Raw genomic sequence first — 25,074 nt, 5'->3', positions numbered from 1 at the left:
GACCTCTTGATTTCCATGGGAAATTTAAAAAAGTAAGAATGTGATTAATTCTCCCACTAGAAAAAGAACCAGTTGACCTTAAAGGTCTCTAATTTTTGCACCTTTCCTTTAACTTCGAACAATGATAAATCTCTTTAGATATTTCTCATTTCTCCTGCTGCTTTTGTCACATGGGACAATTTTAAAAGTAGTGCTGACCCAGTCCTGCATTTTCATCCATTCCAACATTTATTAAAGATAAATATTATTACTGCTGTCTCAGTTTTCATCTTTTCTTTCATTATTCATCCTACCTTATACTTTGCCCATAATCTGGGATTTTACAGTTGGAGAAGTTATTAAGTCTGTGGTTTGCTGACAAGACATCCAATTAGATTCCTCACAGCATTGCAGCATGCCACTTTAAAGCATTTAACAGAGTTCGTTACTAAAAAAATAAATGTCTTTTGGAATGATTTCAATTCTTTTAAATATCGACTGCCTCATGGCCTGTTAATTTACAGACTATTAATTTCAGTAAGGATGAGTTTAAACTACAAGCATGATAATCAATGGCACAAGAGTCTCCAAGGAAGAAGGGAAATTAGGAGAAAAACCACTGGGGCATCCTGTTAGACTTAAGCAAAACTCTAATCCCACAGGAAATATTAATGAGGAAGCAGAGGCTGATCAAAACATAACAATAATAAACAATGCCATGATCTAGGGTTAAGTTGAACCTCACCTGTATTTCTTTGTCCCATTCATGAGCAGTGAAATCAGGGTCACTGGGTTTTGGATTTTTTTGGTTTTTTCTAGGATGGGTGGCTAACAGTACCACTCACAGGGATATTCAGGGAGATAAAAATATTAGCCAGTCAGGTCACCTCTATGGGGAGGGTTGCAGTGCCTTAAACAGGAGGGCACACCCTGAGCCTCTCCCCTTTTGGACTTTACCACAGGATTCACCACCCACTCTCCCATTTGTATATAGTCTGTATGTAGTCCTGTCCAAAGATGAGTGGGCAGGACAATGTGGACCTTGCTATGGTATATGTGGTCACCATATTCAGGGCCAGGGAGGATTTTTCCTGCAGACAAATTGGCTGGTCTGTAGATTTCCCCCTACCTCATAGCAAACATCACAACTTTGGCTGTTAAGGCATTGGGTTGTATACTTAGCTGATGAGGCAAAGGGGCCAGGGAGGGGCTGTCTCTGTCTGAGAACCCACATAGGGGCCAACAGGCCATAGCAACCTTCCCAAAGGTGGCCCTGGCAGGTGACCCCCCCTTTCTATACCTATTTATCAAGCAGCAGTCGTGCTGCTTGATACCAGATACATACCAGATACATACCCAATGACTTTGGCGAAAGCCTATTCCATCTATATATGTTGTGGCCAATTTCCACCCAACATCAATGTCCTATGTCTTATTTCATACCGAGACCCTGCACCAGGTAGCAGGCATCATGTGCCTGGGTATGCAAATGACACCTGCTTTCTGTTAATAATCTTGTGTAGTAGCTGGAGTCCAAGGATTGAAAACTGTTGCCTTCCAGATATTGTTAGGTTCCAACTTTTGTCAGATCTAATAAGCATAGGTCAGGGGTTATTGGAGCTGTCATGCAGACACACCTGGAGGGCCATAGATTTTCCTTCCCTGCTGTAAGCATCCAAGACCCACACCAGCACCAGAGTGTTTATTTAGCTACAAGTCAGCTACAGAAAAACTTGTTTGGTAAAATAAAATTATCTTGAAATAGCTATAGAATTTACCAGTATTCTCATGACCTATTTATTGGATTTTTTGGTCATGTAAATATCACATTTGTTGCACTCTCAGCCAGATCACATAATTTTCTTCTTCAGGTCTAAATAATTCAATGATAACAAAGAAAAGGGGGGAACAACCTGCCATTTTAAGATGAGAGTTAAGGGTATGGCATGTTTGCTCAGGTGTCACAGAATTGTGAAATCATAAGCTGGGGTGGATGCCTCAATGAATGTATCCCATGACCATGCAATGTCACAAATATTGTTTGCTTACAACCAGCGAAGATTGCTGTTGCTGCCTTGGTCTTCCATTGCTAACCACCTGAGCTTTACTGGATTGCTAGAGGACTCCTCATGTGAGCTTTTGCTTTTTGCTTACCTAATTCCTTTTTATTGACCATTTTATTCCCTCTTACCCCTTCAAGGAAAGCTGTCAGGGTGAGTTATATGAAACTCCTCATCAGTGCTTTCCCCCTCCTTAAAAAATGTTTAGGAGTTCTCTCATTTGATAGTTCATATCAGGAAAAATAAATGCAGTAAATGGACAAAAGTACAAAGATTCACAAAATGTTTTGGGGTATGCACCCCCTTGTTTCCCCGCCAGACACATCTTTCATTCATATCCCCCCCACTCACCCCAAGCATACATAGTAATACATTTTTCCTCATTATCTTAGGTGCACTTGTTGCTCTCCCTCCCTTGAGTGTCTTCTATTTTTTTCTTGCCTTTGTTGATTCTTGATTGTTAGGAATTTCTACTTTACTCATTAATTTCCCTTATGGCTTTGGTGTTTTCTTCTTCTTTTACATTTTTTCAGGTTGATTAATTGGATTAATTGGTTTGGAGATATATATATATATATATGATCTATAAATTAATTGTATTATGCAGGGGAGGGGGAGGGAACTCGCAAAAGATTCATCCACATTTTCAGTAGAGGGCAAGATTGTCAAGGTGTCAGAGACACCTAGGCAGCTTTGAAGTGTTGGATATAATGATGTTTTGCTAATATAATGGCTTCTACCTAACATACAACTAATGAAGATCAACATAAATTATGTTATGTGTCCAACTATTCCTATGCCCCAGGATTCCTGAACACTCTTTGCCTGAGACCTGATCACAGCCTGGGTGAAGTATTCTTTTATATTTATTTTTCAATTCCCATTTAGATTTCAGCTGTTTAAATTAAATAGTTTTATTTGACAGAGCATCAGGATGAAAACAGGTAATATCTCAGACTGCTCTAACACACAAACATAGGAACCACGAACTCAATGCTAGAGGCAGGAGAGGTGTGAGACTGCAGCGGCATCAATAGCAGCAAGACTGGCCAGCAGATCATGCTCAGGCATAATCTTGACTCCAGTCACAGGAATGTCATGCAATAATCGTAGTGACTGACTACAGTTTTCATATTTCTCTTTTCACATTTTGTTTATCATCTTTCCAGTCCAGTGCGCTCTCTCTCTCTCTCTCTCTCTCTCTCTCTCTCTCTCTTTCTTCTCTCTGTGTCACACACACACACGTGTGCACAGATACACACAAGCCCTTGTAGCTGTTCATTCATTAAATGGATGCACAGAGAAAATGTAATCAGAAATGCTCACTTTCAAGATGCAGAAACATCATGAAAACTGACATTGAGTTCAACGGTTTTCAACTGGTTTTATAGTTTGACAATGGAGTAATACACCAATATTTCAATGAATTAATTATTAACAGGAAATCAAGGTGAACATTCATTGTTTTATTGCAGCCTGACAAACAAATGAGAACAAATGCTCAATAAATCCAACCCTGAATAAACTATGTGCAAACAAATTAGGATGAATACTCAACAAATAGGTCATCTGGAGGTGTTCCAAGTAGTTTTTGAGTCTGTTGGTGAAGAAGTATGTATTTTCAATCATTTAGGCTCTTTTATCAGACAGTTCTTAAGTTTGATAGTGAGCACTCACACTTTACATTGTGGGTGCCCTTTGCAGGACTGCACATGTTGCTACAGTTCCCAGGGAACTTACTGGCAAACAGGGACTGGCCTGCCTCTCAGTGTTAATTTTTTGAGGTTCATGCCCAGCCTCAGTAGTCAAGTTTCATTGCTGGGAGGTGGCGCCGACAGTATCCAGACAGTTGGCTTAGGAGATTCACCCTCCCTTAGTTTAATGTTCTCTTCTTTGCAGGTTAACTTTTTCTTCCTGTTTAGCAGGCGCTGCTATGGTCTTTGACTGCTTGCTGTTGAAGGACAGTGAAGAAATTTTCCTGCATTGGCAGGTTTTGTCTTCCCTGTAGCAGTTCATCACAACTTTGGCGGTTATGGCCTTGGGTGGAATCCTTTAGTCTTTTCTTCCCTTTATGGGGGGGGGGGGGTTCCTGAAGTGGTGATTCACACACCCCCCCACAGCGGCAATTCCAGGATCCCCTCTTAAAGGGATTATATATAATGGGTGTCACTGGCCATACACTGAAAGGTTGTCAGTAAACTACGCTGCGTGTGGGGATATGGGCTGGGCTGGCTGCTACACTTATGTCTCGCAGAGCACCCCCATATCCTATTTACCCTGATGAGCCCCAGTTCCCCCCGGCTGGGGGGTTGGGAGGGATACACGCCCACAGCCTAATCCAAGGTCTTCCTACATTCAGAAGTTTAATAAAGCTGTAGCCTAATTTTAATTCCATATAACATTATCAGAGTCTGTATTCTTTCCTTACGATCCCTAGGGGCTGGGGCTGTCACTGCCTGGTCACGCAATTGGCAGAACTTCACCTTCCCCTTTATTTCATACTACATTATATTTGTTGCCATCTGCTTGCCAGTGAGATCAATTCTGGATGATATTAGAAATTAAGATGCCTCTAAATGTGCATATGGATTTGTGTTTCTAGATACTGGTAAGCTCTTGCATGCTACTGTATTGTTTAAAACAGAACTTGCACAGATGAGCTATGTAAGCTCCTTTATTGAAATTATCCATACAAACATACTATTTACTTTAGTTGCTGTCAGCATAGAAATTGAAGCAGCTGATGCATAGCATTCACATAAGTTTTGCCTCACCATGAACTTGAAAGCAGCCCTTTATCTGTTCTGCTGACTAATGAATGTAAGCTATAATTGGTAGAAATATCCCTGAGAAACCAATGAGTTACATAATTTATTGGTGAAACTGACACTGAAAGCAAAGAACATTGAGAATTTTCCACAAATCCCACCCTTAAATGTAAACATCAATTTATTTGGATTGTTGTTTTTGGGCTTTAACTGCACATAATGTTAAAGGACTGAATGCAATTGAAAGGCAGTGTTTCTTTTGTAAAATAAATGAAATGAAATCACCCTCAATAGGTGCTGAGTAGAAACAGGAAGACTTTTCTCTTCTAATGTGATCCCACCTGCAAAGTTTCTACGCATTGACAGGACTACAGTCTTAGCAAATAATTACATGTCGTGCTCATTTGAATGTCAACTTCATAATATAGAAGAATGGTTTATTTAACCTATATATAATGTAGTTTGCTCAGCCTACCATCCCTGCCCATATGCTGAGTTAAATAAACTCCTGCATCATTTCTACAAGTGCAAAGCTTTATTAACACTGCCTGCTCTTATTTAGATACACTTCAACATGAAACGAGAAGAAGGAAATCAGACAGCCCCTGTGGCATTTATTCTCCTGGACTTCAATAGTGATGATGTACCGATACAACTTTTCATACTGTTTCTACCAATCTACCTTGCAACCATGGCTGGAAACATCCTCATTATTATTCTAGTGATTCTTGATCAACATCTTCACACACCCATGTATTTCTTCCTGGGAAACCTGTCATGCCTGGAGACTTGTTACAGCTCAACTGTCATGCCCAGGATGCTGGTCAGTTTTCTGACTGGGGACAGAACCATTTCTATTAATGGATGTTTTGCACAGCTGTATTTCTTTGGGCTTCTTGCAACTACAGAATGCTACTTTCTAGCAGTGATGTCTTATGATCGCTACTTAGCAATATGTAAGCCGTTGCATTATGCAATACTCATGAATGGAAGAATTTGCTTTCTGCTAATTGCTGGATCATGGATCAGTGGGTCACTACCTATCAATGTCATGATATTCTTGGTATCTCACCTGAGTTTCTGTGGGGCCAACGAAATAAACCATTTCTTCTGTGATTTCACCCCAATGATAAGACTTTCCTGTGATGACACCAAAGTGGCTGAAATGACAGCCTTCATTTTCTCCTCCTTAGGCACTCTTCCCCCTCTTTTAATAACGGTGGCCTCTTATGTTTGTATTATCAAGAGCATTTTAAGGATCCCATCCACCACTGGGAAACAAAAAGCATTTTCTACATGTTCCTCTCACCTGACAGTGGTTGCTTGCTTCTATGGCTCCCTGATGATAGTCTATGTATTACCAAACAAGAGTTATCTGAGTGAGTTGAAGAAAGTATTCTCTCTGTTCTATACTTTGCTCACCCCACTGGTCAACCCCCTTGTATACAGTTTGAGGAACAAAGAAGTGAAGGAAGCAATAAAGAATACTTTATTTAAGATGATTCATAGAATTCATTAAGACTGAGGATAATGTGGGGGACGATGAGGATGCTTCATTAACATAGATTTAATTATTTCAATGTTTTTCATTGTCTTCTATTATATCCACATGATGTATTTAGTTGAAATCTTAATCAGGTAAGGATCTTTGGCATATGCTTTTTCTCATTGAAACTGCACTGCAAAATCTAGAGAAGCATATGAGTTGCATTCTTATTCACAATCACATTTGGAAACACAAAATATTTTCATTGTGAAGAGCAGACCAATCATTTTTTTTCATCCTTCCCTATTCTGAATTCTGAAGTAAGCCTCAACTGACAGTAGGACTCAAATCCTCTCACATGCCAGCCACTAGTATGACTTTCACAATCTCTCCTTCAAGCCCACTCCTTACTGAAGATACAGTAAAGCCATTTCTGGACTATGCCAGCCTAAACAGCAGGAGCAGTTGCAAATGACACAATGTTCAATAATACAATATAAATTCCATGCACACAGAAAACTGGGCTGTCAAGCAGAATAGTGAGATGTTAAGCTATACTGAGAGTAATGTGCACTAGACTGAAAGTTCAACTCATTCTTTTCTGAGTTTGGATGAATAAAAGGGAGTGAAAATTGCTCTGAAACTTCAACACAACATTTGTTTTGGTTGTTTTTGCCAACACTAGTTTCTTGATACCAGATTCCCTCCCACTAGGAGTCCCCTCAAAGCAATGTCCATCATTATATAGCATCATTCTATGGAAAAGCACCAGTCATTAGTTCTGTGAGGAAAAACATCACCCCCAAAATATATGAAATAGGTGTTCCAGTTTTGCCACGTACAAATGTGGAAACTAATTGGGGTGTATATATTTTGGCTCTTAATTATATGTTTCTACTTGACATGCTAAATTTCTGTGATCAGAGAATGTATTTCTATAGATGAACTTATTTATTAATAGTGTTTATATACAACCCTTCATGAATAAAGAAAGCAGGTGGGATCTGGAATGCTTTTATGTGAGCCCAGACTTGAAGTTTGGGGTGAAATAGTCTAAAAATAGATTTACCATTTCATTTTATATTTCTGTGAGAACTAGGTGTAAGTTATATTATGATAAGATCAGTTCTCCTGGCTGGAGGACTGCCATTTCAAACATGTGAGAGAAATAATGAGATGATATCTGTTCATTCTTTCATTCTCTATGTTTATGCTCTTCCTCTCTCTCCCACCTGACCAGTGGTCTCCCTTGGGTAGAAACTTCATTTGCAGTCAACAATGGTTCTTGGGGGCTTTGTGTTCTGCTTAGCTTTTCCCACTGAGAATAAAAGAATGATGTAATTAACCTGGAATATGAGAAAGAATGTGTCTGTGAGACTGTGCATTTACAAATATAAATACAAATTAATATATTCAGTGTGTCAGAGCCTTCTTCTTAATAGTATAAACAGATCAATGATGTTACCTGGCCTTTCAAACATCATGAAACAAAGAACTTCCTAGAAACGGATGTGAAAATGTGTTGCCCTCAGCAGCAGGTACACTGAGATTTTTTGTAAAATTGCTTTAGGTACCCCCCCACCACCATTTTACATTCATTCCAGGGATTTTTGATTCATTTAGGATCCTGTAGATGATTCTTCAATGGGAACAATCCTTAATGAGAAGAGAAGCAGGTTTTCCTGATAGCCAGCTCCCAATTATTACAGATTACCTTGCAATGCACCCAGTTCTCTCCCATTATTCGCAGGGTTTCACAATTTTTAATTTTATTCAATTAGGTTTTCCACTGCTTATAAGAGGGAGGATTTTGCAAATTTTATACTATACAACATTGTTCAAAATATGGATATCAGACATGAGCATTTATTTATTTTTTGACTAATTTTTAAGGATCTCTGACTCAGTATGTTATCTTTTACTTATAGAAAACATGACTCTCTTTCTAGAGCCAATATAAAATAATTTATTTTTATCCCACACTTTTAAGTGCAGTTCCTCCTATTGTGGATTTGTAGGGAAGCAGATCTGTTGCACAACAGCACAAGCCAATTTTCTTTTTCACTTTTGCACCCTTAATTTGCCAGTCAGTGATTGAACCTCCTCCTGAATAGTGGCAGTTTGAAAGTGCCCTTCTTCTGAGTCAATAATTTTCTGCAGCTCATGAAAAGTGAACAAACACATTACATAGCAACTTGTCAAGAGATGCAGCAAAACCAATGCAAGCACTGGGGTATGTGTGCTGAGTGATGGTTGCTTAATTCTTGTGTGGGGATGGGGGGGAACCTAATTTTTCAATTACTCAGTATATTACTTCCTATCTATAGATGCAGCATTTGAAAAACTCAGAATGGCAAAACATAACAGGTTTGACCGAATTCCTTCTCCTTGGATTTAGGAATGTTGAAAATGTGAATATACTTCTCTTCTTGTTATTTCTAGTCATCTACATTGTGACTCTGTCTGGTAATCTCCTCATAGTTGCACTTGTCACGGCTGAGCAGCACCTTCACACTCCCATGTATTTCTTTCTGTCAAATTTGTCCTTTGTGGAAATATGCTACACCTCAAATATCTTACCAAGAATGCTGAACAGTTTTCTTACAGGGGACAAAACCATTTCTATTGTGGGCTGCATCTTACAGATGCATATATTTTCCACCCTGGCAGCTACTGAATGTTACCTCTTGGCAGTGATGTCATATGATCGCTACCTAGCCATATGTAGACCATTGCATTATGTCACGCTTATGGACAACAGAACATGCATCCTGCTGGTTTCAGTATCCTGGTTAATTGGATCGCTGCTTATAACCATCTTAACATCTTTGTTGACCCAGCTCACTTTCTGCAGTCAATATCAAATTGACCATTTCTTTTGTGATTTTACACCTTTAGTAAGACTGTCTTGCAGTGACACCTGGGTTATTGAAACTGCAGCATTCATAACATCATCCATTGGAATTCTACCCACATTTCTCATAACTGTAACATCTTACATTTTTATCATCAGTACAATCCTAAAAATCCCATCTATGACTGGGAGGCAAAAGGCCTTTTCCACCTGCTCTTCTCATCTCACTGTTGTTTCGGTTTTCTATGGATCTTTAATGTTTGTCTACATCTTACCAACAACTGGTAAATTCAAAGAACTAAATAAGGTTTTCTCCTTCTTGTACACAATCCTAACTCCAATGGCCAATCCCTTCATATACAGCCTAAGGAACAAAGATGTAAAGGACACCCTTAGAAAAGCATTGTGTCAATTTGGGTTTTTTTCTTGTATTCATTGAGATCAGAGAATCCCAGAAATAAGGACTGGTGTAACTGTTATTGAAGGTCACAGAGATCTGTTATTTACGTCTGTGTGTTTTATTACATGAATGGGTTTGAATCCAACTAAGTCATAGATACATTGAAATCCATGGACAAGACTAATTAAATCCATCAATTTTAATAGGTCTGTTATGATTGTGACTAAGGACCAACCCATATCATATATTTTAGGTACATGTTTTTCCGCAAAGAACCCTGGGAACTGCATTTTTCCATTTACAGAGATACAATTTTCTGCATTTTTAACAAATACATTTCCCAGAATTTTCTGGCAGAAACCATGTGCTTTAAGTGTACTTTGGATGCGTTTTGAATGTTTGGTGTGGATCTGCTCTTAGATGGATGCAAACCATGATGAATATGCCTCAACTCTTATTCTGCTGTTAATGGATACTGTCTATGTGCTGTTACATTTTATATATCTCAAAAACCTTGTATATTGATTTGCTGATTGTGTATATTATATATGATCACAATGTATTGAAAAAATGTATAAAATGCATTATACAATATTGTATACTTTAAACAAGATAACTATTGACTGAATGGTTTTAAATAATCATATACCCATAAAATCACAATTTGACATTTATTCCAATACTGGACTGGATGCTGTCCACTTAGGACTACAGTAGTTGTTTTGTTCTAAAACCAAGGGCAACCATGTGATTCGTGTTGGAACAAGCTTTGATCACCTAGGTAAGGCCTCAGCATAGGCTTAAAATAGACTGAAGGTGACTTCACTCTCCTCAACTGCTGTTAAAGAGCAATGCATTACTTTGTATTTTGTATTGTTTCTTTGTAAATATTTTAAGGCTGTTTCCAGTAAATCTTTGAAACTCATTCTTGTGGTGGAAAGCTATTATTCTATTATTTATTTATTTATTTATTTATACCCTGTCTTTTTTCCTGATGGGACTTAAGGCATCGTATTAAAATGAGAACTGCTGAAAGTATAAAAGCTTAATTTTGTATGTCTCTTTAAAATGGGTTACTTGGAAACAAAAATCTTTTTATATGTCATTTATATTACCCTATGAATTACAGTGATTTCAGCATCAAATATTCAAGTCTTTATTTTTTCTAGATATCATCTGATTTATTTAGATCCAACTGAAAAGCAATAAGAAACAAGGAAATAAAACAGAGTCCATAACATTCATCCTCTTGTACTTTAATAATGAAGATATGTGAGTTTTATTTTCTATATTGTTTCCAGCTATATAACCATAGCTGGAAACATCCTCATTTTTATTCTAGTGATTCTTGATCAGTATCTTCACACACTCATGTATTTCTTTCTGGGAAAACTCTCCTGTCTGGAGACTTGCTATAACTCAACTCTCATGCCAAAGATACTGGTCACTTTTCTGACTGGAGGCAGAACCATTTCTATCAATGGATGCTTTGCACCACTATATTTATTTGGGCTTCTTGCAAAGACTCTCCTCCCTGAAAGAGAGGGGAGTGGTTGTGGGCGGGAGCCCGAGCACCGCCCAGCAGGGGGGCATTTGCCCCCTGCCTCCAGCTCACCTGGCTGGTGCTCACGCCCCCTCCTGTGGCCATCCAACCAGGTGCCACAGAGGGGGCGTGTTCAGCAGCCTTTTGCTGCAGCACTAGCCTCTCCCTGGCCTCATTCCTCATCGTCGTCCCGTGGCGAGTCACCCACCCTCCACTCCCTTTTAGTTAGGGCCTAGGTCATTGGCCTTGCTATGGACCTTAGGTTGGTCGCCCTGGTTGTCCGGGGGGCCTGGTAGGAGTTTTTCCATTTGGCATTAGGCTTTTTGGTTTTTTCGCCTACCTCGTAGCAATCGTCACAACTTTTTGTGGTATTGGTGGGTAGGTTAGGCATTGGAATAATGTGTTGTGGTGTGTCGAAGTGCTAGGTGTGGCCATCGCCTATGCCTTCAATGTTTAGGGGTATTCCGTTAAAGGAATCTGGCGGTCGTGTATTCTGTCCGATGCCTGCTTGGCGGGAGGCCATGGCACGACCCTCGGTGACAGCAGGAGGTGAGCCTATAGTTGGATCAGCATCAACTGGCTCCACCTACTGGTGAATAAACCCACTTGTTTCGATCCAATGCCTAAGCCAATACCTTTTCATTGCTGTAATCAATAAAGTTGTGGCCTTTTCTAGCCCATTAACCTTATATCACGTGTCCTTGTGTCTTCATTTCACTTCGCGGGGTCGGGTCCTCGAACCACAACTTCCAAATGCTGCAGAACCCCTCACAGAAAGAGCCACCTCCGAACAATGGCATTCACCATGTAGTAAAGTAGGAATATTTAGAAAATTATTCTTTGGCCAAGCAAAAGAGAGTGAGGCCTTGTGGGAGTTTCGTCAGCCACAAGGACCCTGGGAAAGGAATTGTGTATCTTTAAAATTCTAGACAACTGACTCCTCAGCTGAAAGGTTTATTAGAACCCAGGATGTCTTGATTAATGAAGGATCTAACACCTGAGTTCAATGATGTAAACATCCCCCCTCCCAGTGTTGTTATCTGCCCTTGAATTGCCTGGGAATGTGTCTCTGGCGGAAGGGAGGAAACCCTTTGATTTAAAAGTTTGAATTCCAAATTGGCCCAGCCGTCAAGAGGTAAATTGATAGACTAGCAAGCCGATCATTGGTGCATTCAAAAAATAATTTGAGTTTATGATTGGCTTGAAAGTTACGACGCTGGTTGCGAATTGGAAATAAAAGATCAGAGAATCCTCTGCTCTTGGCCTCTCTGCCTTTGCCCTGCAAATCGCAAAGATGCCCGGCTCTATGGTTCCAGCTTAATAGGCCGCTATTCATCTTTTGAAATGGAGATCTTCGATCGTCTTCTACTTGCAGAGGCTTAAAGAACAACAACTATCCTATCTTTGTGTTAGAGTTGTAAGTATGTAATCTTAGTTAGTCTATGTAGCTTTGTTGTTTTCTTACCTGTAACGTTCTAAAAGATGTGCCTGCTATTTTAGCATGTTTCTTATGTCATTTTAAAATAAACATTTTAAAGATGAAACTGTTTTAGTTGTGTGCCTTCCCAAAAGGGAATAGCTAAGTCCTAGCCTTACGCTTGGTTACGCTATACCGTAGAACTTCTGCCTGCAAGTCTGTGGATACAGCTTGTAGAGAAGGGGACAGCCGGGCTAATGGGTCACGGCCTTCTCCCTGGGTTGTGATTCTGGATCCCCTGGATCAGAGGGAGTGGTGGCAGCCCTACCGGGTTTTGTTTGTTATGTTTTGCAAAAACGTATGCTCGTCCGCCAACCCTGTCCTGGGCGTCCTGGTCTGGCCGGAGAGCAGAGACAGGAGAAGGGAGGGGCAAGAGGTTGGGGACGAGCATTACTACACACCATATAGCAACATCCCATGGAAAAGCATTAGTCATTAACAACTGTGAGGAGCACTATCATCAGTGCCACTGGGAAGCCAAGATGGTGTTCTAGAAGCTTATTTCTAATCCCTGAACAAAAAGTCCAAAATGGGTGTGCCATTTTTGCCACGTACAAAGGTGGAAACTAATTGGGTTGGATATGTTTTGGCTCATTCTTAATTAAATTTCTGTGCTCAGAGAATGTATCTTTATCTATAGATGGACATTTCTATTAATAATGTTTATATCCCACCCTTCATGAATATAGATAGCAGGTGATATTTGGCTTAAACAGTCATGTGAGCCCTCACCTGAAGTCTGAGGGCATACAGTCCAGAAATAGGTCTACCATGTTATTTTATATTTCTGTGAAAATTAGGCATAGTTATATTATGATAACATTGGTTCTCTTGGCTGGAGGGCTGCCATTTTAAATATGTGAGAGAAATAATAAGATGATATCTGTTCATTCTTTCATCCTCAGTGTTTATGCTCTGCCTCTCTCTCCTACCTGACCAATAGTCTCCCTTGAATAGAAATTTCATTTGCAATCAACAATGGCTCTTGGGGGCCTTTGTGTTCTGCTTGGCTTTCCCCACTGAGAATAAAATAATAATGCAATTAACCTGGAATATGAAAGAGAATGTGTCTGTGAGACTGTGCAGATACAAATATAAATACAAATGAATATATTCAGTGTTTCGTAGCCTTCTTCTTAATAGTTTGGAGATATCAATGGGCAAGCCAGAAAGACATCACCTGGACTTACAAACATCATGAAAGAAAGAACCTTCTAGAAATGGATGTGAAAAAGCAGGTACACTCAGATTTTAGGTACATTGCTTAAAGTAGATTTTTTAAAATTCTACTCCTTCCAGAGATTTTTGACTCATTTAGGATCTTATTGAAGATTCCTCAATGGGAACAATCTTTAATGAGAAGAGCAGCAATGTTTGGCATGTTCTCCTGAAATCCAGCTGTCCCCATTATTACTGCTCTTCCCTGCAATGCACCCCATGTTCTCCCATGAATATCATGGTTTCATAATTCTTGTTTTGATTCTATTATGTTTTTCGCTGCTTATGAGAAGGGAACTCAATTATGCATTCTTAAAAAAATGTCATACAACATTGTTCAAAATATGGATACAATATCTGACATGAACATTTATGTTTTGGACTGCTGTTGACTAATTCCTTAAGAGTCCTTGACTCAGTATATTATTTGTTAGTTGTAAAAGACATGACTCCCTTTCTGCAGCCAATATAAAACCATCTATTTTGCAGTTTTGCACACATGGTGAAATATCCTTGCCATTACACTTGGGTAATTGAAACTACAGCACCAGCCACAGGAATTCTGTCAATTTTTATTGAAAATGTCATACCTTTTATTTTCGACAGCAGCACAGACCTGAAAATCTTATCCATGGCAAAAGCTACTATCTGCCTGCTCTTTTCACCACACTGCAGGTTAGATTTCTAGTTTAAAGGAACCGAGGCTATGGTTTTTTTTTAAAAAGGAGGGGATAATAATCAGCAGCCAAAACATTTAGACTAACATTGGCTCAAAACTTCTATCATGAATCTTCCTTACATTGCAGACACCTCCTTTGTCTTTTACACCAGGCATAGGCAAACTCTGACCCCCCAGATGTTTTGGAACTACAATTTCCATCATCCCTGGCTAACAAGACCAATGGTCAGGGGTGATGGGAATTGTAGTTCCAAAACATCTGGAGGGCTGGAGTTTGCCTATGCCTGTTTTACACCTTAAACCCATCCAACTTATCTATATTTGCTATGAAATGCACACCTGTTTCCACATGTCAAGTTGCTTCTAGATGACTTAGAATCAAGAGTCATCTTGATTGCTTTGCACAAAGTTTGCAGAGAGGGCAGACAGCATCAGGGAAGTTACACAATGTTGCAATTGTCATTCCACACAATTAAGAGCAGTTCCCCTTATTTTGGATTTGTGGGGAGCCAGATATGTTGCACAACAGCACAAGCCATTTCTTTCTTTTTTACTTTTGCACCCTGAATTTGCCAGTCAGTGATTGAATCCCACCCCCAAATAATGGCAGTTTGAAAGTGCCCTTCTTCTGAGTCAAGAATTTTCTGCAGATTTTCTGCAACCCATGAGAAGTGAACAAACATATTACATAGCAACTTGTCAAGAGATGCAGCAAAACCAATGCAAGTGCTGCTTTAAAATGGCCCTGCTCAAAAAGACGTGTATATGGCACAATGGTGTATGTGTGATGGTTGCTTAATTCTTGTGTGGGGATGGGTGTGGAAACCAATTTTTTTTAATTACTCAGTATATTACTTCCTATCTATAGATGCAGCATTTGAAAAACTCAGAATGGCAAAACGTAACAGGTATCACCGAAATCATTCTCCTTGGATTTAGGAATGTTGAGAACTTGAATATACTCCTCTTTTTGTTATTTCTAGTCATCTATGTTGTGACTCTGTCTGGTAATCTCCTCATAGTTGCACTTGTCATGGCTGAGCAGCACCTTCACACTCCCATGTATTTCTTTCTGTCCAATTTGTCCTTCGTGGAGATATGCTACACCTCGACTATCTTACCAAGAATGCTGAACAGTTTTCTTACAGGAGACAAGACCATTTCTTTTGTGGGCTGCATCCTACAGATGCATATATTTTCCACCATGGGAGCTACTGAATGTTACCTCTTGGCAGTGATGTCATATGATCGCTACCTAGCCATATGTAGACCATTGCATTATGTCACGCTTATGGACAACAGAACATGCATCCTGCTGGTTTCAGTATCCTGGTTAATTGGATCGCTGCTTATAACCATCTTAACATCTTTGTTGACCCAGCTCACTTTCTGCAGTCAATATCAAATTGACCATTTCTTTTGTGATTTCACACCTGTAGTAAGACTGTCTTGCAGTGATACCCGGGTTATTGAAACTGCAGCATTCATAACATCATCCATCGGAATTCTACCCACATTTCTCATAACTGTAACATCTTACATTTTTATCATCAGTACAATCCTAAAAATCCCATCTATGACTGGGAGGCAAAAGGCCTTTTCCACTTGCTCTTCTCATCTCACTGTAGTTTCGGTTTTCTATGGATCTTTAACGTTTGTCTACATCTTACCAACAAGTGGTAAATTCAAAGATCTAAATAAGGTTTTCTCCTTCTTGTACACAATTCTAACTCCAATGGCTAATCCCTTCATATACAGCCTAAGGAACAAAGATGTAAAGGATATTCTTAGAAAAGCATTGTGCCAATTTGGGTTTTGTTCTTGTATTCATTGATATCGGAGAATACCAGAAATAAGCACTGGTGCAACTGCTGTTTGGACATTGTGGATGCCAATCCCCTCCCTGTATCACCCTGATTCAGTACTGTTGCTTGGATTAGTAAAGTTGCTGTTGACTTGAATTATCAGAAGATCATTCAATTGGTTGCTCTGTAACCAATCCAAGTCTGAGTTGTTTTTATTTTCTCTCAGTTTTTAGTATGCTACTATATTGTCTTCACTGTAAAAAATGGTTTAAGGTGTAAGTTTAATACGCATAAAATGCAGTTTTTGTAGGCATTGTGTTTGAAAACATTTTACAAGAAAAGTTTGCATTAGGCATAAGTGGCTAAGCTCTGATGCTGATTGAAGCAAGTTGCTCAGGATCTATCTGGCACTAGAAAAAGGAAACTTTTGGGAACTGTATGAAGGACTTAAAAGAAGATGGGACCACATTGCTTGCTGTTAAAGAGCTATGTGTTACTTTGTATTTTGTTATTTTTTTTTGTAAATATTATAAGGCTGTGTCCAGTAAAGCTTTGAAACCCATTCTTGTGGTGGAGAGCTATTCATTTCTATCTATATCTATCTATCATCTATCTATCTATCTATCTATCTATCTATCTATCTATCTATCTATCTATCTATCATCTATCTATCTATCTATCTGTCTATCTATCTATCATCTATCTATCTTTCATCTATCTATCATCTATCTATCTATCTATCTATCTATCTATATCTATCTATCTATCATCTATCATCATCTATCTATCCATCATCTCCCATTCTTTTTCCTGACAGAAAAAAGTAGTGCTAAAAGTATCAAAGCATATTTTTGCATGTATCTCTAAAATGTATCATATGCAAACTACAATCATTTTATATGTCCTTGATATTACCTTCCAAAGTGACTTCAGCATCATATATTCAAGTCTATTTTTTTCTAGATTCTGTATGATTTATTTAGATGCAACTGAAAAGCAATGAGAAACAGCAAAATCAATCAAAGCCCATAAATTTCATTCTTATAGTTGAATAATGAAGATATTTGGGTTTTGTTTTCTATATTGTTTCTACATATCTAACTTACAACCATGACTGGAAACATCTTTATTATTATTCTGGTAATCCTTGATCAGTATTTTCACACACCCATGTATTTCTTTCAAGGAATCATATGCTGGCTGGAGACATGCTACAGCTCAACCATCATGCCAAGGATGCTGGTCAGTTTTCTTTAAGAATCAAGTAGGAGTAATGTGAAACAAAGCTGTCCCTCCTACTCTGCCTCTGTACTGTTTTGTGCTGAGACACTTCTTGATAACTGTTCCATTTGTCTGCCGTATGGGTCACTGAGTTTCTCTCACTTTCTGCTCTCCTAACTCCCTTACTTAGCTCTTCCTCATCCAGCCAATCCCTGGCACAAAGACTCAAATGGAACAAAGTTGTATGTCCATATTTAGCCAGCCAGTGGCCATGTGACTTTACAATGTAGTATTTCATCTATCCTCTAATTTGGCGCCTTTCTTTTTGCCATGGCAAAGACCAAACTAACTAGTAATCAAGTAAAAAGCATGGAAATAAAATCAATAAGACTACAAAGAAAAACCAACACTACTAGACATAAACTAGTCCTAATGTAGAGAGAATGAAATTTCTAATTGGCATGCTGAATAGTGGTCCTGTATGAACATGGTGCAGCCCTGGAAGTCTTACTATGCTAGCCTAGAAGGCTCATTCATATCATATAAACCAGTATTCCAATTTATATTATGGAGAATGAAATGGGCAGATATCACTTAGTCAGAATACAGAATCTCAGCTTTGGATAACCCAGAAAGGTTTTTATAAATTATGATATCTAACATTATTAATTTTTTGTAGCATGCTTATTTATGGATTTCTAAACTGTCCTTGAGCTTAAGATATCACAGGGTTCCCTTGAGTTAAACAAATCCATCAGGGATTTGCAAGGAAGGAAGTTATGGATATAGTGTTAGGAGAACCACTAATTTCCCTTATGATTTAGGCATTGACTTTTCTGTGTTGATTTCCCATTGAGATTTTGCAAGCAGATTAATAGATTTGGATGCTTACATAAACTATAGAATGGTTGCATCTTGCAAGAGCTGACAAATATCAAGAAGAGATGCATCAAAATTTTCAGTGTAGCATCAGATTTTCAAGACTTCAGGGAAATCCTCCAGATGTATACTTGAAACTGCTAGATGCAGAACAGTTGCTAACAAGACATACATTCAACATCTGACATGTGCTGGTCGTGCAGAAATGATGCTTGTGCAATTTTTTCCGTGAGACACATTTTGGTGTAATGCAGAGGGGGAAACCCATAATTCTTCAAGAATCCGGTTTGTTCTGGCTTTAAGGTAAGGAGCACAGTCAACTATTTAAGCGCAATCCTATAATGTGTCTCATGAATAGTAAATTCAACTAATTTCACTGGTGCTTACTCTCAGTTAAGCCAATATAGGATTTCAGCTTCCCTCCCTTCAAAATAGCTCTGAGAAATGAAAGCAAACAAATAGCTGGGAGTATTTACCATGTGGCTCTAATATTTGGCCCCTGGGAGGCATAGTTAAAATATTTTAATATTATCTCATATTTTAACATACAAGACACATAGAGTTTAAATATATGGTTGGGAAAGGGTGTACCAGAACTGTGCAGGATCAGATCCGCCCCACTTACCAGTTTTTAAGCAAGGGGATCTAATTATGCTCCTTTGTGAGCAGATTCCCTGTATGGAAGGGAAACTGCTCATAAAAGAAAAGCAACCAGTACTGAACAGCTTCCAGATTTCCTGGCTGAGAGTTGTTAAATGAGATGATCCAATTCTGTGCAGTGCTGCTTCAAGGTTCAGCAAGATGTAGAGGCCTGGTAGGAAAAGTTAGGGGTTGGGAAAGAAAGGCATCCACCTGCACCCGTACCTTGTCCCTTGAAGATGCAGCTGCCCAGTAGGTCCCTCCATTTTATGCTTCGTCCTCCTCCTTTCTCATGCCTGCCTCTCCTTCCTGCCTGAATTCTCACACCCTGCTGTTCAGGTTTTAATTTAAGAAGCCCAGGCAACTCTTTCACCATGAACCTAAATATGTCCAATCAGCTGCAATCTTTGGCTCCCAGACAGAGCCAATTTGCCTTGGGTCAACCTGGAAACTACTTACCTGCTGCATTTAACAAAAAGTCAACATACAGCTTAAAAATGCAGTTGGGAATGAAAGCACCAGCACTGTGAAGGATCATATTCTCCCACTTCCCAGCTATTAAGCAGGAGGAGCCAATCATGTATGGTGCTGTTCCTTCACAAGCAGCTTCCCTACAAGCAAGGCAAGCATCTCACAAAAAACCTAGTGATCAGCACTGTGCGAGGTAAAGAATTTCCTGGTTAAGAGCTCATAACAGAGAGAGTTTGATCCTGTGCTATGCCACTTTAGAGGGCAGGACGGAGGAGAGGCCAAGCAGGAAGATACCTCACACAGATACATTTGCTGTCAAAAATGTAGCTGCCAAATGGGGTTTTTGCTCTTTCTCCTTTTTCTACCTCATGACAGTCTCTCTTTCCTGCCTGAAACTCCATTCCCTGACAGACCAGGACAAAGGGATCCACAGTTTCCCCAAGCCTGGATCTCTCCAAATAGGTCATATTTAGCTCAGGATTTAAATCTCAGTCCAATCCTTTGCACAGCCCTAGCCATTACCATTGTAATTCAATTTGTGTTTCACTTAATGTGAACCCTCTGTTATACACAGTGCTATTTGTTCTAGAAAAAGAGGTGCCAGAGCTCACCATGAATGTCTCCCTTGCTCTCTTATAATGGCAATGGTGCCTACCTGAGAGGGGCCAGAACTGAGTTCCAGTGACTTCTGATTGACAAAACCATATATACATGTCAATGTTTTTCTCAGTATTGTCTGTTTTCCCCCCCCAGATGTCAATGAAGAGCACTGAGGAATATGGAAATCAAACAGAGCCTATGACATTCATCCTCTTGGACTTTAATAATGAAGATCTGCAGGTTTTATTTTCTGTGTTGTTTCTACCTATCTACCTTGTGACCATGGCTGGAAATATCCTCATTATTCTATTAGTGGTGAATAATCAGCACCTCCACACACCCATGTATTTCTTCCTGGGAAATCTCTCCTGCCTGGAGACTTGCTATAGCTCAGCCATCATGCCGAGGATGCTGGTCAGTTTTCTGACTGGAGACAGAACCATTTCTGTTCATGGATGCTTTGCACAGCTGTATTTCTTTGGGTGTCTTGCAGGAACAGAATGTTACTTCCTAGCAGTGATGTCATATGATCGGTATTTAGCAATTTGCAAGCCACTGCATTATGTAATGCTCATGAATGGAAGAATTTGCATCATGCTTATTGTTGGATCATGGGTCAGTGGATCATTGGGTATTAGTGTCCTAATATATTTGGTATCTCAGCTAAGATTCTGTGGGCCCAACAAAATCAATCATTTTTTCTGTGATTTCACCCCCATGGTAAGACTTTCCTGCAATGAGACAGATTTGGTTGAACAGACAGCCTTCATTGTCTCCTCTTTAGCCACACTACCTCCTCTTCTAATAACTGTGTCATCTTATGTGTGCATCATCAAAAGCATTTTAAGAATCCCATCCACCATTGGTAAACAAAAGGCATTCTCTACATGCTCCTCTCACTTGACTGTGGTTGCTTGCTTCTATGGCTCCCTGATGATAGTATATGTCTTACCAAACATGAGTTCCTTGATTGACCTGAAGAAACTATTATCTTTGTTATACACTATGCTCACCCCTCTGGTCAATCCCCTTGTGTACAGTCTGAGGAACAAAGAAGTAAAAGATGCAGCAAAGAAAACTTTCAAGCTGCTTCAGAGAGCTCACTAAATTACTGGTAAAAATGTGGAGGAGACCACTGCTGCTATTGGCTTTATGATGTCAATGTTTTACTGGGACTGATTCTGATTAATTAACATATTTTGCCGATGACTTCTTTATCAGAGCAGGAGTTCGACCTTGTATGAATTATATAGCTTAGCTTCATATTGGTATTGAGTCCAGCATCAAGAGAAAGGATAATAGAAATAATTCTTTGGTTTATTCGTGTGGTTTATCCTTCTGGTTGTGATTTACAACAACTCTCTCAGTGAATCATAAAACTACCTAAAAAGAAAAGAGGAATCTGAATCATATGTTGTCAGCCCATTGTTCCACTGTGTTGCCAATACTGACTGATGGCAGCTCTCCATAATTTCAGGCAGGACTCTCTGCAAGACTTACGAGCAGATGCCAGGAACTGAACTTGGGATTTCCTGCATACAACCACTGAACTATGGTCCTCCCCAAATGCAACATATACTCCTAACTGCAACATTTAAAAAAGTAGCTGTCTTTCAAAATCAGCACATCTCCAAATTTTGCAATGCAGGCCTTTCAGCAAGTAATGTGTACAAAAGACATACACTAGTAAAATTAAGATGGAAATGTTTGTTATATTAGGGGAAAGTGCTTTGCAAAAATATGTTATGTCAGAGAAGATTGCATGCAAAAATGTGTTTATTTAGAGAGAGAGAGACACTACAATTCTTAAGCATTTTCATGAGTACATATTATTTGTTCTGCTTTTAAAATACAAACTTCTTTGGCCACTGGAGTTAAGAATGGAAAAATGAGAGACTGAGAGAAACAAAAACTGAATGTTTCGTTCATTCCTTTTCACAGTGCTGGGGCGGGTGGGGCTGATGAACATGAAAATCACTATCTCTCTGGTCATCTCATCATTTTCTGAGTGAAAAGGTAGTACAGTGGTATGAACCCCCCTTCTATTACCTGCATGGATTATCTGAAGAGAAGGGCTTTGTGTGTAAGAGTCTGTGTATATGTGGCAAATATTTTCACTCCTGAACACATTTTTGCATCCATTTTTGCTGGTTTCAGAGACAATAGAACAGGCACCATAGTTGATCCTCCTTAGCCCAATTCAACATGGAAATAAAAAAAATCATTTTTCTATTTTTTATCATCCTTCTTAGACAGACCAGACTTGCATATGTGACTGACCGCTACTCCCCATTTCCTGTCTTGAACCAATACACTTATGCTTCCTGTTATAAAAAAACCCCTTCATATTGTATGTTTTAATCAATCTTAAACAAAGCTTAAACAAATTTGATGGGGGGAAAATGAGCTCAAGCAAATTTAGCTTAAATAAATTGTGTTCACAGCAGTGGTGGAGTGTAAGGTCCCACTGCCTGGGGCAGGTGCACAGGGTGCCCCACCCACCCAAGGGGACAAGGTGAAGAGGGAGTCTGCTATTCACAAAACAATTTTTTTATGTTGCTCCTCATTTCTAGAGAACTGGGAGTTTCTTTGATCTCAACAAATCCATCAGTGATTTGCCAGGAAAAAGCTTTGACACTAATAATTTCCCTCATGAGTCAGGTGTCTCCTCTGTGTTCATTCTCCTTTGAGATTTTAGAAGCAGATGGATAGATGTGAATATTAACTTAAGCTATAGATTGATGATATTCAGCAGTAGCTAACCCATATCCACATATCCATAATCCACATTTTCAAAGCAGCACTAGATGGCCACAAAATCTTCCAGATATATATTGAAACATACTGGATGTAGGACTGTTACTAGCAGGACATACATTAAGTTGATGCCTGTGGAAATAACGATACTTGTGCAATTATTTCCATGATCTACAATTTTGGGTAAATCAGAGGAAAACTCAAAATTCATCTGGAATCTGGTGAATTCTGGCTTTAAGGTAAGGAGCACATGAAACTTTTCCAGGAAAATCCTCTATAAGTTTCTTCAATAGTATGTTTCGCTAACTGCAGGGAGACTTACCCCAAGTTAGTGAGCACAGGATTTCAGCTTTTTCAAAAAACAAACAAACCTGTAGCTCTCAGAAACTAAGGAATATACTTCCCAGAAAGCTTTATGCAGCCCCTCCCATCCACCTACAGGCTCAGATTGTGCTGGATTTGTCTTTGGATTAGAAGCTCTACTGACTGTTGCACAAATTTACATTGAATTCAAAGTGATTTACTTAAGAGTAGATATATACTGGATTGGATTACACTGTAAATGTGTCAGAGATTTGACTCTAAAAATAGCAGCGGATAGCTTGTGTCAATGATATATTTGGATCGCTGTTGTCAGTGCTGTGATGTAACCCAATACAGAGAGTTTTGTTTGCTTAAATGCGGGTTTACAAGCTACCATCCTTTAGAATGTCATTGATATAATCCTATGAATTAAAGTGAATCCAGAATCAAATGCTCAAGTCGAATTCTTTCTTAATAATGTCTTATTTATTTAGATGGAACTGAAAAACAATGATAGAGATGGAAATCAAACAGAGACCATAATGTTTATCCTCTTGGACTTTAATAATGAAGATCTGTGGGTTTTATTTTCCATACTGTTTCTGCCTGTTTACCTTGTGACCATGGCTGGGAACATCCTCATTGTTATTCTAGTAGTCCTTGATCAGCATCTTCACACACCCATGTATTTCTTCCTGGGAAACCTGTCCTGCCTGGAGACCTGCTACAGCTCAACCATCATGCCAAGGATGCTGGTCAGTTTTCTGTCTGGGGACAGATCCATTTCTGTTCATGGATGCTTTGCACAGCTATATTTCTTTGGGTTCCTTGCAGCTACAGAATGTTACTTTCTAGCAGTGATGTCTTATGATCGTTACTTAGCAATTTGCAGGCCACTGCATTATGTGATGCTCATGGATGGCAGAATTTGCATCATGCTCATTGCTGGGTCTTGGATCACTGGCTCATTGGGTATCAGCATCATAATATTTTTAGTATCTCAGCTGAGATTCTGTGGTCCCAACAAAATCAATCATTTCTTCTGTGATTTAACCCCTGTGATAAGACTCTCCTGCGATAAGACTGATTTAGTTGAAATGACAGCCTTCATCATCTCCTCTATAGGCACTCTGCCACCTCTTCTAATAACCATATCGTCTTATGTTGGCATCATCAAAAACATTATAAGAATCCCATCTACCACTGGTAAACAAAAGGCATTCTCTACATGCTCCTCTCACCTGACTGTGGTTGCTTGCTTCTATGGTTCGCTGATGATTGTCTATGTCTTACCAAATATGAGTTCACTGAGTGATTTGAAAAAACTTTTTTCTCTGTTCTACACTCTGCTCACACCACTGGTCAACCCCATTATATACAGTTTGAGGAACAAGGAGGTAAAGGATGCAGCAAAGAAAACTTTCAAGCTGCTTCACAGAACTGATTAGAATTCAGGTCAAAAAGTGTGGAAAACATTGACTGCATTGGTTTCACAATATGAATGCTTACAAAAACAGGTCATTAATGTAATTAATTAATGTATTTTGCCTCTGCTTTGTTTATCAAGGAAGGAATTTGAAAAAAATAATAATTTTATTTGAAATGAATTTTACACTTTGGTTACATATTGGTTATTGAATGCAACATTGCTGTGTTTTGCAATGAAAGAAAGAAACAATCTCACAGCACGTCACAAAATTTCCCAGAAATAACAAAGGAAGGTTACCAATATAGACTCCAGAGTTTCAGGCGCTATGAAAGTTCCCAAGTATGTAACATATAACTCCAGAATTCTAAATGCCTATCATATGTGATGATATTCAAGCTGGCTTTGGGCAGCTAAGAAACAGGAAGTTTAGGGGCATAAACAGATTGCTGTTGACCTTTTGACTGCAGGAAGGATCAATGTGTAATTCCAAGCAAGCAACAAATGCA

General features: G+C 39.1%; 5 protein-coding genes across 5 annotated transcripts; all 5 read left to right on the top strand.

Moving 5' to 3' along the window:
• Positions 1-5,396: 5,396 nt before the first annotated feature.
• On the top strand, positions 5,397-6,326 carry LOC310829710 (olfactory receptor 5AP2-like; the record flags this gene model as incomplete). The annotated part of the gene is made up of 1 exon (XM_083708450.1): positions 5,397-6,326. The coding sequence occupies exon 1, from the start codon at positions 5,499-5,501 to the stop codon at positions 6,324-6,326; it is 828 nt and encodes a 275-aa protein (XP_083564576.1). The 5' UTR covers positions 5,397-5,498.
• Positions 6,327-8,620: 2,294 nt separating this feature from the next.
• On the top strand, positions 8,621-9,586 carry LOC310830546 (olfactory receptor 2AP1-like; the record flags this gene model as incomplete). The annotated part of the gene is made up of 1 exon (XM_083710327.1): positions 8,621-9,586. The coding sequence occupies one exon, from the start codon at positions 8,621-8,623 to the stop codon at positions 9,584-9,586; it is 966 nt and encodes a 321-aa protein (XP_083566453.1).
• Positions 9,587-15,332: 5,746 nt separating this feature from the next.
• Positions 15,333-16,298, top strand: LOC310830545 (olfactory receptor 2AP1-like; the record flags this gene model as incomplete). The annotated part of the gene is made up of 1 exon (XM_083710326.1): positions 15,333-16,298. One exon carries the CDS (start codon positions 15,333-15,335, stop codon positions 16,296-16,298), a length of 966 nt encoding a protein of 321 aa, XP_083566452.1.
• Positions 16,299-20,190: 3,892 nt separating this feature from the next.
• LOC310829599 (olfactory receptor 6F1-like) lies at positions 20,191-21,186 on the top strand (the record flags this gene model as incomplete). Its single annotated transcript, XM_083708301.1, has 1 exon — positions 20,191-21,186. The coding sequence occupies one exon, from the start codon at positions 20,191-20,193 to the stop codon at positions 21,184-21,186; it is 996 nt and encodes a 331-aa protein (XP_083564427.1).
• A 2,576-nt stretch (positions 21,187-23,762) lies between these two features.
• LOC310830544 (olfactory receptor 11L1-like) lies at positions 23,763-24,587 on the top strand (the record flags this gene model as incomplete). Its single annotated transcript, XM_083710325.1, has 1 exon — positions 23,763-24,587. One exon carries the CDS (start codon positions 23,763-23,765, stop codon positions 24,585-24,587), a length of 825 nt encoding a protein of 274 aa, XP_083566451.1.
• Between the last annotated feature and the right edge of the window lie 487 nt (positions 24,588-25,074).

Source organism: Podarcis gaigeae (genome assembly GCF_964106915.1).
Source record: "Podarcis gaigeae genome assembly, chromosome: 13".
Lineage (NCBI taxonomy): Eukaryota > Metazoa > Chordata > Lepidosauria > Squamata > Lacertidae > Podarcis > Podarcis gaigeae.
Note: the sequence above shows the minus strand (reverse complement) of the source record. Positions and strands in the feature narration are given on the sequence as shown.